The 17,916-nt window shown below is 40.5% G+C and overlaps 1 protein-coding gene across 3 annotated transcripts in view; it reads right to left on the reverse strand.

Annotated features, from left to right (window-relative positions):
* Nucleotides 1-17,916, reverse strand: part of SORCS2 (sortilin related VPS10 domain containing receptor 2) — a 596,570-nt gene that overhangs the window by 42,976 nt on the left and 535,678 nt on the right. For all 3 annotated transcript variants that reach the window (XM_064449081.1, XM_064449080.1, XM_064449079.1), the window contains exons 15-17: nt 2,561-2,681; nt 1,090-1,223; nt 366-494 (exon numbers count right to left, since the gene is read on the reverse strand). In XM_064449081.1, coding sequence (XP_064305151.1) covers nt 366-494; nt 1,090-1,223; nt 2,561-2,681 — 384 coding nt within the window. The remainder of the gene's footprint in view (nt 1-365; nt 495-1,089; nt 1,224-2,560; nt 2,682-17,916) is intronic.

Below are 17,916 nucleotides of genomic sequence, written 5' to 3' on the forward strand. Positions count from 1 at the left end.
TCTGTGAGATGTTACCGGCTCCTCAGAGTAATTAATTGGATTCCTATCAGAAGTATAGCAATGGTTACAAAATGCAGTTACAAAATAAAAACTAAAAATACTGGGAACAAGACATCTCCCCTTTTCTCAAATGGCTTAGTTTTTGAACTGCTGTGAACATGTAAAGTAACATTTCTCTTTCATTAGTCAGTCTGTAGGAAGCCTTTGCTAGTGCTCTAAGCCAGAGTAAGAAGTTCTGCATTTCCCATTTTTCTACAGTTTGCCTTATTTACATTTCCTTTAAACTACTCTTGTGGCTTTTGTTTGGAATGTTCTCCCCTGCCCTGGAAGCCTCTGTAGGCAAGTTGAATGCGAAATCAACTTACCCAGTGCTGCTGGTGTACGCCTGCCCCAGCATGCAGTCTTCAGGAGGTGCTTCTGGGTTAAACCAGAAGTCAGCAAAGCATTTGCTAGACTCTGACTTCAGAAGTGCAGACCGCTCAAACCCGTAATCACTGAAAAACATCAAGACCAAGTGTGTTACTATCCCCATTTCATTCAGCAGTTTTTTTAGTATTATTCTACCAGCTGAACATACAAGTTGATGAAGCCAATTCTGGTCTAAGTCTAATTTCAACAGGAGTTGTGTACACCTCAGGGAAAAACTGGTTGTAATTACTTCATCAGTTCTGCAAAATTAACTCTCTTGGTAGCTTAGATTTTTAAAAGGCTTCCTTTGCCACTCAGACCAGCACATCTCTTCTGGTTTTTTTTGTTTGTTTTTTTTTTGTTGTTGTTGTTTTTCGGTTTTATTTGCAAATAGTAAGGGTTTGCTTGCCTTACAAATTAATCCAACCATCATTTTTCAAGTCTTGATCAATAGAGAAAAACATAAGGATTTGTTCAGTCAGGTGAGACAAATACTTACAACACGGCAACGTCTTTAAATAAAGGCAAATGCAAAAGCAAGCTGTTATTCAAATAGCAGGTTGCCTATTTGTTTATACATGGCTATGTGGGAAGAGGGGCAAAAGGAGGAAAGTAAACCCATCTCAAACTCTAAGTAACTATTTACTAGCAATAAATCAAAAGCTCCACAGGAAGACTCACCATAAGAAATCAGAGTTCACACATTCACAAACTTTAGATGTGAGAGCTGATGTGAAACTTCTTCCTTTAATGCACCATGATGAAATCTTCCTCTTTCGAAAGCTCCTCTGCTGGCCCATGATGCAGCGATCACCCTGAACATCAAAGCACCGGACTTATTGCACACTGTAACCTACACCACACAGATGTGACCTTATGTTGTCATGAGAAAGGCTGGTCTTGCTGTCAAGACTATGAACTGGTATCAACTCTTTCATATTCAAGTGTATAGGTACACAAAGCTCTCATAGTCACTGCCACCTACTAGCAGGCCATTACAGAGTTGTAACATATATTTCAGGGCACAAATCCAAAGATGTACAAGAAAATGTCAAGTGCAGTTTAACCCATGTTTCATGTGTGCAAAATCTAGGCACAACCCTATGACTGGCCATTTAAAAATTCAGTGTAGATGCAGATGGCTGATATTCTAGCTAAATCACCATGTCTCATGTTGGCAGTCAACAGGAAGCACCAGCCACGTAGACCCAGGTAGAACAAAGACTATCTGAACACACTCCACTGGTAATTAGACAGCTGCAAGTACTCTGTCAAAGTCATTTTAGTAGTTTCTAATTTCAGAAAGACATTTCAATGACAATATCCCAAGATGCTGTTACCCTTTAGGCTCAGATTTGCATAACATTCTTAGTAAATACACAGCATTCCCAAACAAGAAATGTAAAATTAGGCACGAGAACTAGCAAATGAGCGCTTGAGAGCAGGAATAGGACAGAGTATGTACGAAAAAAACCCAAACAAAAACCAACCCTGCAGAGAGCGAGAGAACAAATGTACTGGAAGAAGCACAAACACAATAATCAGAATGATTATGAATAAATATGACATATTACATTTAATGTAAAAAAACCCTCACATTGGTCTCTTTAATCAATACATTGTATAGAGAATGTAGCTTCCCAAAATTGGATTTGGCCAGAGCACCAGGATTAGCACAGCCTTAATGCATTACTGCAGAAATGGTATTGCCCAAAACAACTGGACTCCATTACATGATCGGTCCACTGAGATCCTAAATTACTTCTGGAATGGGCTTTACTTATGGCAATTTATATATAAGTAGAGTATGTGGTCAGGAAGTTGGCAGAACATATCACTGTGTGTTGAAATTGTTTCAATCAATATTACACACTTCAGTTTATGGTATATGCTTCATAATCCAGCAGGACCACCTATTATTATGGCAGAACACCAGATATACTTCCGCATTTCCCAGGACACAGATCACACAACCAAAGGGAACATGAAACCCTCCCCCATTTTAAACTATTGTAAAATCAGCAAATGCCAATGTAAGGAGATCAAAGCTGGGGATGTAGCACCCAAATTCTATTTGAAAACATTTTTCCTAGCACACATGAATCTGGAAGCTACAGAAAAGTTGTGGCAGTTAACAGAAGACAGTGAATACCTGTAAATTTGTGAGCTCCCAAGATTCATAGTCATCATCAGTGCACTCTCTGGGGAAGGATGGTCTGAAGTCCACCTTCACCAGTTCCCAGTCTGAACGGTAGCTAATATGTCCAAAGACTCTGAACAAAAAGATCAAAAGTAAAATCTTACTGGAAAGAAATACCATACATCTGAGATTCCATTTTTCAGTTGTATCTTTTACTTTGGTCATGGTTCCCTACTAAAAGGTCCCTGGTTAGTTTTTCTTCCACTTTTATTCCTCTTCATATACAAAACATCCAGTTAGAAAACATTTGCCAGTTGCCTATGAAATGTTACAATGAAAATGTATAGCTAATAGATTAGAGACCTTTTCCCAAAGTACCCAGAAATTTAATTGGAAGTATACTACCTTTTCTAATTTTGAGGCCAAAATTTTTGTCTATTTATCCTTTTATATGAAACATACAGAGCGCTCAGATTTTGACAGGGAGCTCAGATCAGGGAGAAGAACCCAGGATCACCGGGTTCAATTTCCAGCCCTGTCACTCATTCCTTATGATTATGGTCCAACTTCTTCAGTGCTTTTTGTTGTCTTTTGTTTGTGTTGGTTTTTTTTAAACTTCTACAGATTTCAGATGGCAATTTGCTATTGTTTAAACTCACAGCAGTGTCATAAAATTGTATTCATTTCTATGGAATACACTGTATCTACATATTGTGGTGAGGAACTCTCAGACTCTTCTTCATTTCAGATAGTCCAATGTACAACAGAAACCAGCCAGAAACTGTAAATTTATTTTAGAAAAAAAAAAATCTCATTGCTTTAAAAACCAAGCTTCACTTTCAAAGCATCCAACATTTTCAAAGTCAGAATATTTATTTCCAAAACAAAATGGGTAAGTATGACATCCAGCAACAAATTAGAAAGGATAAAGACTCTATTTGGGCAAAAGTCAAATGTATTTGTGGTTTGTATCAGGCTTATGTGGCTTACTTGCCAAAGAATTTAAGGTTGATTCCGAAGCCAACAATTTCAGTGCAGTTCATTCTGCAGAGAGTTCATATTCCAAGCTTTAGTAGCATTTTCCAAACTAATTAATTCCTTTGTTTTGCCCTCAGTTTTGTTCGAATCCAGACACAGCAGGAATGGTACAGTTTTGCTAAAAGCATTCTGCTGCGCAGTCTTTTCTCTTGTCCTGAATACCAGGTTCAAAGTGGAACTAGGGTGGACCAGAAGTGAGGAATGGTGGATTCTCTGCAGAACAGAGGCAACATCATCACCCTAGGCCTCTTCCCAGGTAGGTGGATGTAGAGCTCTGAAGTCTACCAAGGGGCTGAAAAATAGTTGCAGAGACTAAAGATGTACAGTGATTTTCTCCTTTCCTTTCTGGTGTCTTTGCTTCTCAGCCATAGCAGAGAAATGTCAGTATCTCTATAGATTACTGCCCATACCGCCCATAATATAATGATCAAACAATCCATGCTCACAAGAAACTTCATCATCAGAAGTGTGCTTAATTAAACAGAAACATATGCATTTAGTTTGTATGTCTTAGCCTTTTCTTAGTAAGGCACTGAGATTAAAGGATTTGGATCATCTTACTTCGTTTCCTTTTCAATATAACCATGGTTCAGAAGTAGAAACAATACACAAAACCTAAAAAATGTGGCTCAGTCCACTGGCTGTATGTGCACATAGGTGTGTGGTCCCACTTTTCTCATTGAGAGCTACAGGTTTGGTTCCTTTTTCTGGTTCAGCTGGATCCTGAGAGCTGCTGTTACCATATAATCTTATTCACTTGTAGTTACATACTTGATAAAGTGACTACTTAGGTGGTCTCATGCTTTTTCCACAACGCCTGCTTCAATATGACTGGCTTTGCTGACAGGCATGAAGTGTCTTTTGCATTCTAAATACCTGTACCTCTTTTTTTAAAATCTTTTTTTCTTCATACAAGGTACTAACATAAGGCAGGCCTCACCATGTGCTTATGCAGCTACCTACCTCAGTGAATGCTTCTTTAGACACCACAAAACTTTACAAATTGGTTACATTTCTTTTATTAACTTATTTATCAGCAAATATGTTGAAGTGTAAGGAGCCATGTCCCGTCAAAGCTTCACTCCTGCCTCAAGAAAAGTATTTTCTCTGGAACAGATGAAATTTTCTTCATTCATGTTACTTATCTCAGGCAGATTAGTCAGGAAAAAAGAAAGGAGATGGCTGTTTGAGTTCAGTGCAGAATAGAATAATGAAATTCTGAAAATATAAAACAAAATCTCTGAACTATTAATAATCATCTTTGAGACCTCACAGAGGATGAGGGTGACTCCAGATGACTATGGAAAGGGAAACATATAACCTATATATACACACATACATACATATGTGCGTGTGTAAACATATACATGTATATATAACCATATATATAAATCAACAAAACATAGCCCAGAGAGTTATAGAATTAATTTTGATATCCACAAAGATACCAAAAAAATTATTAAGCTATCCTCTTATAAGCACCTTGGAGATAATTGAAATGATAACAAACAGCCACCATGGATTTGTCAAAACCAAATCATGTCAGACTAATATTTCCTTCTTTTACAGGGTAACTGGCTTAGTGGAAAAAGGAAAGGAGAACATATAGCATATGCTGACCTTTGTTAATACTGTTACGTAGTTCTAGCTGACACTGTCTCAACTCAAAAAGGAAAACATCAGTGCAGATCAAATCATTGTAATGATGAATGAGAGTACAGATCCAATTAGAAAAATAAATTTTCAAAAAGTAGTTATCAAACATGGAAACATTTTGAGATGTGTAGCATAAAGATACGATGGGTCCACAGTCAATATTTTCATTAACATCTGCATGGTCAAATAACAGACACGCACAAAAATTTGCAGATAAACAGAAGGAAGGAAGCAGACACTGCCTGGTGGAAGCAATGGTCAGAAATCAACATGATTAAATACTCCAAAACCAACTGCTAAAAGTAGTCCTACGAAAAACTCAACAACAAAGGTGCAAAACCAGAATGGAGAGTAACTTTCAAATACTGATAAAAAGACTTGGGGAATTCTGAGGAATTAAAACAAGAATGCAATGTTGCTGCAAGAGGAGAAAGACAAACTCTAGGTTGTATTCAGAACTGGAAAACAGAAGACATGGAGTCAATTATTTTGATAAACTTGGCAGTAGTTGAGCCTCTGAAAGAATATGGTGTCTTATTTTGCATGTTTTATGCATATTTACACACCCACTAAAAATGAATATGAAGAGGGGCAAGGATGACTCATAAGCTGCTTAGAAAATGTAACCAATAAGGAAAGATTCAAAGAATTGGGTTTTCCTCTGAAGAAGATAAAACTGAAAAGTACAACAAAATGTCTTCAAAGAGTCTTGCTACAGATTGAAGAGTTGTCTTCAAAAAGACCTGGAGAAGGGGCAAAAAGGAGGAAAGACAAGAACCAATAAACTTAAAAGATACAGCTAGACAATTCTCTAATTCTTTCTCCTCAGCACTCATAAGGCCACACCTGGAGTAGTGTGTCCAGTTCTGAGCGCCTCAGTACATGAGACATGGACAGACTGGAGAGAGCCCAACAAAGCATGACGATGATGATGAAGGGGCTGGAGCATCTCTCCTATGAAGAAAGGCTGGGACAGCTGGGATTGTTCAACCTGGAGAAGAGAAGGCTCTCCTACAGAAGAGAATTCATCCTAAAATAAGGATTTTATCAATGTATATAAATACCTGAAGGGAGGGTGCACAGAGGACAGAGCCAGGCTCTTTGCAGTGGCACCCAGTGACAGAATCAGAGGCGATGGGCACACACTGGAACATCAGGATGCACTTTTTCAGCTGTGAGGGTGACCAAGCATGGGCACAGGTTGCCCAAGGAGATTGTGGAGTCTCCGTCCTTGGAGAATTCAAAAGCCACCTGGACATGGTCCTGGGCAACCAGCTCCACGTGGCCCTGCTTGAGCAGTGGGGTTGGACCAAATGACCTCCATAGGTCCCTTCTAACCTCAACCATTTTGTGACTCTGTGATTCTGTAATGATAATGATACAAGCTATTGAGGCTATTTATTCTCCCTCACGAGAGCAAGAAATCAGTGAAACATCAGGATTAGAGCTAGATACTAGATAAACTTTTGAGATATTGCCCAGTCCTGCATCCTATAATTATACAACGATTATAGAAATTACTCTCAAAATTATGCAAATTCTACCAGAATAATATGGAATCTACGTACAAACTATATGTGCATACAGCAAAGGTACTGTTTCAATGGGTGAACTGTAAGCCTCTCGTCTGTGGATTTTTAGCAAAAGACTGAAGTAACCTTTCTGCCTGTTAGTCCAGCATCTTGCAAAAAATATATACTTATTTCCATTATGGCTGTTCTGATTCTACAGACTGAAAACCGCGTTCTGACAGAGCACAGTAACTGCACCACTGATTCCACCATTTTCTGGCTTAAGTAAAATTCCTGAGATTTGACTAACTGTCCCAGCACAGCCACAAACCCCATGAAAAATGCAGCCATATGGCTTTGTAACTCCTGGGGCAAATTTCCTAAAGAATCCATCACCTTACATGCACCCAGCGTAGCAAGCTGCTTTAGAACATGGCCTCATGATTATTAATACTGTTGCTGCAATAACACTTGTTGCACTATTGAGGACAGGGTTTTGTAGGCACATCAGAGGAGCCCATTTAAATACATTGCCAAATACCACTAGAATTAAAAAGAAGCATTTTTCCAAAGTAAGGAAGAAAGGCATGTTGTAAGTAGGATTAAATGGAATAGACAAAAATATGAGCTACAATAAAGCAATACCTAACAGTAATCACAACCTTATTGCTCAGGTCCAACATATATATATCAAGTAAAATCATTTGAATGGAAAAACTGGAACAGTGCAGCAAGTGTAACTGATGATTAGAAGTTAAATATCAAGATGATAGTAATTCATAAGCTACTAAAACCTTCTTCTTGATTAATTATATTTCATTAGAAAGCCATCAAATCAATTTTGTTGAAACTATGAAAGATGACGCTGTGATAAATAATTTTGGGAAGAAATTCCAATTACCCTGGAAATTCATTTACTTTTATTTGCAAGAATTTGGGATCCATAATTTTAGCTTCAGTGTTTCAGTTGCCATAACAACTTTGTACATTTGTTCCTAGTTCATTTATGAGCACATCATTTTTTAATTTGATTGCATCATTTGATAGCTAAGACAGTTTAATGCAGTTTTCAAGCTAACTCATTTAAACTATTTGCTGGAGGATTGCTGGTTATTTCTGTTCCTGATAAAGCTCATAATCAGGAGGAGCTAATTTAACAGAAATTATATGAAATGATAATCTATTCCAGTAAATTCACGTTTCTATTAATTAGAAAAGAGCATCTATTCAATAGATGTTCTTAGGCCAGATGAACAATAATAGCTGTGTCGCCTGCTGTCTGTGTCACTTGCAAACCACCTGACTGAAGCTACAATGGTGCTAAAGCTGGAGACTCTCAAGGACTTATCAGGTAAACATTCAGCTTCCATGGCTTCATTCAGGAGAAACAAGACTGATTTTGACAACACATTGTTCATCTCAGTTGTCACAGACATCTTTTTATAACCACTACACTTGCTTTCCTCTTTAGCTTTTCTGCGTGTTCTTCAGGATTTCTTTCATACGCTTTCACAGCATCAAAACATTCTTTGTCAGAGCAGACAGATTTTAGCTACAGTGTCCCGTATCATGGATCTAACACCATATAAATTAAGACACACCTTGAGCAACTTTTTGTAATATTATGGTGGTTTACCTTTGAGCTGTTAGCCATATTGTCTCTGACTTTGAGCAGCCTGATGGCCAGTATACCCACCAGATCCTCAGAGCAACACAGCGGAACCTGCAACAGTTTTACTTTACTGTTGAATATCCAAGAACACTCAAAGACCTCAGAGTGGCAGGAGTGATCATGAAGACAGCACATGTGGAATTTATTCAGATATTTAATGTAGCAACTTAAATTGTCCAAGTTTTGCAGTTGTATTGAAGACCAGTGATGACAACTGCGTGATGCACAGCTACTTTTGTTTGAAATCAGATGCCTCTTTCATTCTAGACATGCTGCTTTAATCTCCCAAGTGCTGCGTTAGCTTTTAGTCTCCTCTATATGACTTTGTCATCAACCAAGATATTCGAAACAGCATGCTGCCAAGGTAGCAGAATTTGTCTGCGCAATCCTGTACTGCCCTGTTGATACACTCTGCTAACTTGATGTGCCAGTTGGGCATGGAACAGAACCTCTAGTTTTTTTGGGATACCTTTCAAATGTATAAAGCAACTGACAATAGAACTTGGGGTTTGAATCAGGGTCAACTGAGGAGCCCACATACAGGTGAAATGGGCAATCTCAGTGCCTTTATTTTGGATAACACCTAATTTCTTCTGGGCAGCACCTAAGTAAAGATGTCCAACTATGGTATTGGGTTTATGTAGCAAGCTTTTGACAGAAGGGGGACTACAGGGATGTTTCTCTGAGAAGCTGCTAGGTGCTTCCCCTATGTCTGATAGGGCCAACACCAGCTGGCTCCAAGATGGAACCACCAGTGGCCAAGGCTGGGCCCATAAGCGACGGTGGTAGCACCTCTGGGATAACATATTTAAGAAGAGGGAAATAAACCCTGTACAGCAACTGCAGCCAGAGAGAGGAGTGAGAATATGTGAGAAGAATACCAAGGTTGGTCAAGAAGGAGAGGGAGGAGGTGCTCCAGGTGCCGGAGCAGAGATTCCCCTGCAGCCAGTGGTGAAGACCATGGTGAGGCAGGCTGTCCCCCTGCAGCCCGTGGAGGTTAATGGTGGAGCAGATATCCACCTGTAGCCCATGGAGGTTAATGGAGGATCAGATATCCACCTGCAGCCCATGGAGGTTAATGGTGGAGCAGATATCCACCTGCAGCCCCTGGAGGACCCCCTACCAGAGCAGGTGGATGTGCCTAAAGGAGGCTGTGACCCTGTGAGAAGCCTGTGCTGGAGCAGGCTCCTGGCAGGACCTATGGGCCTGTGGAGAGAGAAGCCCATGCTGGAGCAGGTTTGCTGGCAGGACTTGTGATGCCCTGGAGTACCCATGCTGGCGCAGTCTGTTCCTGAAGGACTGCACCCCATGGAAGGGACACACGCTGGAGCAGTTCATGAAGAACTGCAGCCCACGGGAAGGAGCCACATTGGAGCAGCTCATGGAGGACTGTCTCCCGTGGGAGGGACCCCACACTGGAGCAGGGAAAGAGTGCGGGGAGTCCTCCCCCTGAGGAGGAAAGAGCATCAGAGACAATGTGAGATAAGCTGACCACAACCCCCATTCCCTGTCCCCCTGCACTGCTGGTGGGGAGGAGGTAGAGAAATTGGGAATGAAGTTGAGCCTGAGAATAAGGGAGGGGTATCGGGAAGGTGTTTTAAGAGTTGGGTTTTGTTTTCTCATTATCCTACTCTGATTTGACTGGTAATAAATTATTTTCCCCAAGTCAAATCTGTTTTGCCCATGACAGTAATTGATGAGTGATCTCCCTGTCTTTATCTCGACCCATGAGCCTTTCATTATATTTTCTCTCCCCTGTCCAGCTGAGGAGGAAAGTGATGGAGTGGCTTTGGTGGGCACCTGGTGTCCAGCCAGGGTCAACCCACCACATGTGCAAAAAGGCAGGTACTTGAAGTTCTTTGTGGATCTAAACCTCAAAATCCAACAGTGAGCATATGATCAAGCTGGGGAAGGAAACTAGACTCTCAGAGATGTGAGCTAATTATTTTAACAACTGTCAGTCTGTCTCTTAGAAAGTATTCATTTAAATGGAAGCAGTCAGAGCTATACTAAAAAGTGGTATTTAGGTCTTGGTCCTCATATAAGTCTTTCTCTCCTGTAGTAAATCATATTGGTAGCAATCACAGTTGCCAGTGAACTTTCTGTACTGTTAAAATACTTTTTTTACTGTCACACGTCCCTGATTATTTTTATAACACAATTGTAATTTCAGATTGAACACTTAATCCATCTTACAGTTCAATAGATATCAGAGGCCGTTTGCTTTAGAACAGCAGCACCTTTCTCATCTGTCTTTTGCCTAAAAGGAATAATGTTTTACAAGTTTCTTGTCGATTTATGGTAAGCTCAAAGAGCCGAGTCATTTGCTTTACTTCAACCCTTACTACAGATGATGACAATATAATGTAAAAAATCAAATAAATGTGACAATCTTTTTGTTTTGCCTGTTGTGGTTCATGTTACTACAGTGCCTTTTAACATACAGCAAGACACATGACCTCCCCATGCCAAAAATCTGTAAAGACATTACCAGGTTGAGGGATTAAAGTGATGAGGTCATGCCACAAAAGGATGCACTTTAGTCTAACCACTGCCAACAGGTGGTGTTCTCCTTAAGTCACAGAAGCAGTAACATTACTGAAAGATTTTTTCCAAGGGCATATGGGTTGGAAGAGCAGATTAGCAGTGATTATGTCCTACACTTCTGTTTAAAGCCAACCATTTTAAAAAAGAAAATGACAGATGAATCTTTATAGACATGCTTTCCTTCTAACAGTTGTCCTTGCTTCCTTGACACCATTGTAAAATCAACAAAACCTAGATAAGTCAAAGCGTTCATACCAGTAAAACGAATGAAAGAAATGTGAGATTCAAGCTGCAGTCTGTTATACATCAAGATTATAATTCTACATATTTTTCTAATTCCCTAAAAGAACATAACAGAGGTCACATTTTCAGCAGCCTTCCTAAATTGCAGCTACAGAAATGATGAATGCTTCCATGTGCAAAAGTAGACACCTGCCTTCATAAAGCAACTGCATATAAACAGTGCTTGTGTACACAACAGATCATGCGCAAATATGCGAAGACACTTATGATTTAAGTGCCTTAAACTACAAACATGGATATACTTAATGTGCTAAAGAGAAAAGTAGTTTTTCTTCTTTCTTTCTTTTTTTTTTCTTTTGGTTTGGCTGCCAAAGTGAAAAATGAGGGGAGGAAACAATTTCGTTGAAATTGAACCAAAACATGTTTTTTCATTGTTTCCTGCTCCTAAAAAATAATAATTGCCTACATACTTTTATGCCAAAACATCTTGGTTTCAACTCTTTTGGGGAAAAAGAATGGAAATTAATGCTTAGGTTCTGAGAAGTGCTGGGCAGGAGCAGGATGAGTGTGTTCCCATTTTATCCAGAAGCTCAGTGGCTCCATGATGTTTGTGAATTACCTCCAACATTTTTTTTCCATCTATTTGGCAAATTCCTGTCCAAGAGCAGCCTTTTAACATGTAAGCTGTTTGGAAAAACTGGAGATTCTGTGCCTAGCCTGATGCTTTATGTAGAAATAAATACAAGGTGGACAATGAACAAAATAGATTAATTTAAGGAGGAACATATGACATTTTGAAGGATAGCTTTGCTTCACTCAGCTCTCTGCTGTCATCTTAGTTAAAGATCAAATAAATCTGGGATACTTGCACAGTTTTAAAATTAATTCTTTTGCTATTTTTTTTTTTTTCTACTCACATAGTTAAAAATCAGATCTCTCTTGCCACAGGTAGGAAATTCTTCATTCAGACTTCACCTGGCAAAGTAAATAGCCTATGGTCACCTAAATTGTATCTTCTTCATTCTGAGAGCAAAATAGAGCAAAATGGAGTTCAAGGCCACATCGAATTTAAGTAAAATATTTGAACAGTTTTATTGTTGGCCAAAGTTTCCAATGTCTACCTCATCATCACCACTTATTAGACACTAATATCTAGACACTAAATCTAGACACTAATAATTAGACACTGAAATAGAACTGCCTCCCTGAAAGAGAAGTTAGAGCACCACAGCTGCTGGCACTCATTTGGTGATAGGGGCTCAAAGTGACACAAAGACTCTACCTGAATAAAAAAGTCACGCGTCACTCTCTCCCCTTCTTTCCTCCTTTAAATAGAGACAAGGTGATAAAAGATTCTTACAGGACATGGATTCCTAAACTTTCAGTTCTTCTATTTCAAATATATTTCCTGGTCTTCCCTCATAATATAGTAAATATTTTAGTATATTTAGCAAAACACTGAATGCATCATGTTCCCATGCTTCTGAATATGTTATGAAAAACTTATGGAAAGAAACGAAAAACCAAAGCTTTGAACACTGGATTATTTTGAGTAGAGGGAGAGACAGGGGCAGTCTCATGGTCTTGGCCCCAAGACCACAGGTTGGCAGTGACACTACAATGCACTGACTTGCTCTGCTAACATCCATGGCCACGGAGATGGCAGCAAAAGCACCAGATTTGCCACTAAACAGGCATCTCTACATCTGGATTAGCCAACATTTTGATTAGATTGAAAGAGAGTAAGCAGTTTGCTTTTTCAATTCTCTTTTATCAAGGTCACCATTCTCTTCCTGTATTTCTGTATGTTTCCTCTATCTATTGACAGACAGATACGTTTCTCATTATGCAGAGAGCAGAACAACCATTTAATGACTGAGCAATGCTTCTCAAACAAGAGATTAACTAGCTGCAAATAAAACCTAGAATTTGCCCTAGGTAATCAGCTATTCTTTTACATAATGAGACTTTATCTATCATTTATCTACCTTTTTTTAAGGGCATGAGAAAGTTAACAGTGAAGATTTCACAACACAGAGAAGTACCTCCACCTAGTACCATACTCGAAGACAACAGGAAAGGTAGCGTGCTGCAATGTGTGGCACAACAATAAGCCCCACAAAATACATGTAATGTTGACTGTTATTGGTGGTGTTAAAGGTGAGGTTGACATTCCTAGCAGAATTGACAGTTCAAAAAATCCAGATGGTTCTCCCTAATATCTAACACCTGTTAATATCATCTCCACCTTGTTCTGATTAAGTTTAAACTAGACTATTTTTTTGCTTCCATTATCACCTAGGAACCCAAAAGGAATGCAGCAACGGGCTTTCAAGACAGCAAAACACACATGCATGAGTTCTGCAGTTCAGAGATATCATAAAGTTCCCAGAGCATCTTAAGTTGTTACACTACGAGACCTTAGAAAAAAAATCCATTTGGAAAAAAATAGAGTTACCCATAAGGAAGACTTTGATTCTACCTGACATAAAGAAAAGCAAGTCCTTTTATGTAACCTCTTATCGGCCTTTTAAAAGGGACCATGGTCTGTAGTACCATGGTTATCGTGCCTACTGGGTTTACACTGCAATCTAAATAACCCAGTTTGAGAAACACTCCTAGAAGCTGAACTGTGATTTAGAAGTCATTTTAACAGGTTTGAACTTTCATTATATAAACTACTTCCTCTGAAGAGGAACATCAATATTTCAGACACACAAAAATTCTTCCTTTTTCCACAGAGTTAGGCCATTACTCAGCCCAGTGTTATTCAGTAATTTTTCCAAAATATAATATATTGTTAAGTATTACAGCAGGCTGCAGTAACTTTCATTCTCAAAGAATTTAGAACAAAATAAGGTGTATTAGACTATGCACTATTTTGATGAGTATATATCAATTAGTTGAGAAAATTTCTTAGCTAACCTTACTTATTCATTTAGCAATAAATGGTGGATTTGAGCTCTTCATTTAGAAATTTATTTTTACACAGATCAAGTTTCCTAAACTTTATTAATACTTTATTGTTTACCTTTCCTAAAACTCTTAACTAGGTCTATTTAGAAATTGATTTTTACACAGAATGTGTTTCCTAAAGCTTTTGAATACTTTACCACTTAGAAGTCCTAAAAACCTTAACCGGGTCTATTGCAGACTACAACAGAATAAAATATATTTTCCCTGGCATTTGAGTGTACATATTTTGAATACTGCAGGGGATTTGGATGAATGATTTAGATTAATGTCGACTGGCAGATGACAACTTATTTTATGAAAACTTTTGACAAGTCAACATTTTTTTTTCTCTGTTTTAGAGAAAACATAAAACTTTCTGAAATGAATGTTTGAGGTAACCAGGTTCACATTCCCCTGTTTCTTCAGTAAAGCTTTCCAGACCACTTCATTTTGGGTAAGTTAGGACAGGACAGGAATTCCAATGGAAGTCCCTTATGGGTCAGGTCAACATCCCAGTCACTATGCTGGAGAATGAGAAGTCTCTCACACACAGTGTTACCAGGTCCCTTAATGTCTTTCCCAGGTAATCTTTCTGAGTATTCTTTTTAATAAAAGTTAAAAACCTTGAAGGAAATCCCTAAGCTGGTTTCAGTGGAAGCAGGATTTTACCCTAGAGTAACAGCTGAATTTCATACAAGTAAAATATTCTTTGACTCTTTTCTGAGCTTATTCTAGAAGCTTTAAATTAAACAGTCTCTGTTCCTCAATTTTGCCGTATACTTTTTCAGTTATTACCTTCCCATTTCAAAATTTATCTCTACTAATTTATGCAGATTTTGACATTGGACTCTTTACTCAAAGTCCTGACTCAAACAAACTCCCTACCACAGGGAGAAAATGAAATTCCTGTACAAGTAAATAATGTCAGACTAGGTCTTTAGTAATGGATTTTGATATTTTTTAGGGTGAAAGGCACTTGTTAATTTATTCACATTACCATACACAAGTTCATCTTACCATGTTCTACCCAGAATAAAGAACATTTTTTATTTCATAGAATCATAGAATCATTAAGGTTGGAAAAGACCCTTAAGATCATCGAGTCCAACCACCAACCTATCACTGCCAAGTCCACCAGTAAACCATACCTGCAAGCACCACGTCTACCCTTCTTTTAAATACCCCCAGGGATGGAGACTCAACCACCTCCCTGGGCAGCCTCTTCCAATGTTTGACAACCCTTTTGGTGAAGAAGTTTTTTCTAATGTCCAACCTAAACTTCCCCTGGTGCAGCTTGAGGCCATTTCCTCTCATCCTATCGCTTGTTACTAGGGATAAGAGTCTGACCCCCACCTCGCTACAACCTCCTTTCAGGTAGTTGTAGAGAGCGATAAGGTCTCCCCTCAGCCTCCTCTTCTCCAGGCTAAACAACCCCAGTTCATCAGCTGCTCCTCATAAGACTTGTTCTCTAGACCCTTCACCAGCTTCGTTGCCCTTCTCTGGACAAGCTCCAGCACCTCAATGTCCTTCTTGTCCTGAGGGGCCCAAGACTGAGCACAGTACTCGAAGTGCAGCCTCACCAGTGCCAAGTACAGGGGCACGATCACCTCCCTGCGCCTGCTGGCCACACTATTCCTGATACAAGCCAGGATGCTGTTGGCCTTCTTGGCTGCCTGGGCACACTGCTGGCTCATGTTCAGCCGGCTGCCAACCAACACCCCCAGGTCCTTTTCCTCCAGGCAGCTCTCCAGCCACTCTTCCCCAAGCCTGTAGCGTTGCATGGGGTTGTTGTGACCAAAGGGCAGGACCCGGCACTTGGCCTGGTTGAATCTCATACCGTTGGCTCCGGCCCAACAATCCAGCCTGTCCAGGTCCCTCTGTAGGGCCTTCCTGCCCTCCAGCAGATCGACACTTCCACCCAGCTTGGTGTCATCTGCAGACTTACTGAGGGTGCCCTCAGTCCCCTCATCCAGATCATCAGTGAAGATATTGAACAGGACCGGCCCCAACACTGAGCCCTGGGGAACACCACTCGTGACCGGCCGCCAGCTGGATTTGACTCCATTCACCACCACTCTCTAGGCTCGGCCGTCCAGCCAGTTTTTAACCCAGCGCAGAGTGCACTTGCCCAAGCTGTGAGCAGCCAGCTTCTCCAGGAGAATGCTGTGGGAGACCGTGTCAAAGGCCTTACTAAAGTCCAAGTAGACAACATCCACAGCCTTCCCCTCATCCACTAAGTGGGTCACCTTATCATAGGGGGAGACCAGGGAAGTAGAGGCAGGACCTCCCTTTCATAAACCATGTTGGCTGAGCCCGATCCCCTGGTTCTCCCTCACATGCCACGTAATGGCATCCAGGATGATCTGCTCCATGACCTTTCCTGGCACCGAGGTCAGGCTGACAGGCCTGTAGTTCCCCAGATCCTCCTTCCGACCCTTCTTGTAGAGGGGCATCACATTTGCTAGTTTCCAGTCATCTGGGACCTCCCTGATTGACCAGGACTGCTGATAAATGATGGAGAGTGGCTTGGTGAGCTCCTCTGCCAGCTCCCTCAGTATCCTTGGGTGGATCCCATCCGGCCCCATGGACTTGTGAACAACCAGGTGAAGGAGCAGGTCGGTGACTGCCACCTCTTCAACAACTGGGACTTCATTCTGCATACTAGCTCCATCTCCCAGCACAGGGGCCTGACAACCCCAAGGATGACCAGTCTGACTATTAAAGACTGAGGCAAAGGAAGCATTAAGTACCTCAGCCGCCTTCTCATTTTTTCGTGGCAAGGTTACCTTCTGCATCCAACAAAGGAGGGAGATTCTCCCTGGCCCTCCTTTTGTCACTGATATATTTATAAAAGCATTTTTTATTATCTTTAACAGTGGCAGCCAGTTTAAGTTCCAGCTGGGCCTTTGCCTTTCTAATCTTTTCCCTGCACAACCTCACAACATCCTTGTAGTCCTCCTGAGTCACCTGCCCCTTCTTCCAAAGGCAGTAAGCTCTCCTTTTTCTCTTGGGTTCCAGCCAAAGCTCCCTATTCAGCCAAGCCGGTCTTCTCCCCTACCTGCTTGACTTACAGCACACGGGGACGGCCTGCTCCTGCGCCTTTGAGACTTCCTTCTTTAATAACATCCAGCCTTCCTGGACTCCTTTGCCCTTCAGGACTGCCTCCCAAGGGACTCTGTTAACCAGACTCCTTAACAGTCCAAAGTCTGCCCTTCTGAAGTTCAGGGTAGTGGTTTTGCTGACCCTTCCTTACTTCTCCAAGAATTGAGAACTCTGTCATTTCATAAAATGGAAAAGATGGCATAGTTGATTTTTTTTTTCAGGGAGCGCGTATCAGCGGATGACATTTCTCAAAAGCAGCAAATCACTGCAGATTAAGTCGTGTGCAGCAACTCAGTACAAGCATGAAGTTTTGAGAGAAAATGACCTAAGCCTGACAGAATGGCAAAAGGTCTTGACGTAAAGTCAGACAGAGCACCACTGGGCAGATATCATCACCATGAAGGTAAAACCCAATCAAAAGCAGTAGGAGAGACAAGGAAGCTGATATAATGGCAACAAGAAAACACATACTGTAAGTTTATTCTTCCCATTATCGTTAGAGTCTGGTAGGAAGGCTGCAAGTTTTTTCAGGGCCAGTCTGTGACAGTAAGTGGTTGATGTCCTCCATGTTCAGTCGAACTAGCTGCAAAGTAAGATCCTACAAGCCTGGCATTGAGATGCTGGAGTTAGACTCTTGTTCTGCC

The sequence above is a fragment of the Phalacrocorax carbo genome, chromosome 4 (assembly GCF_963921805.1).
Source record: "Phalacrocorax carbo chromosome 4, bPhaCar2.1, whole genome shotgun sequence".
In the NCBI taxonomy this organism is placed as follows: Eukaryota; Metazoa; Chordata; class Aves; order Suliformes; family Phalacrocoracidae; genus Phalacrocorax; species Phalacrocorax carbo.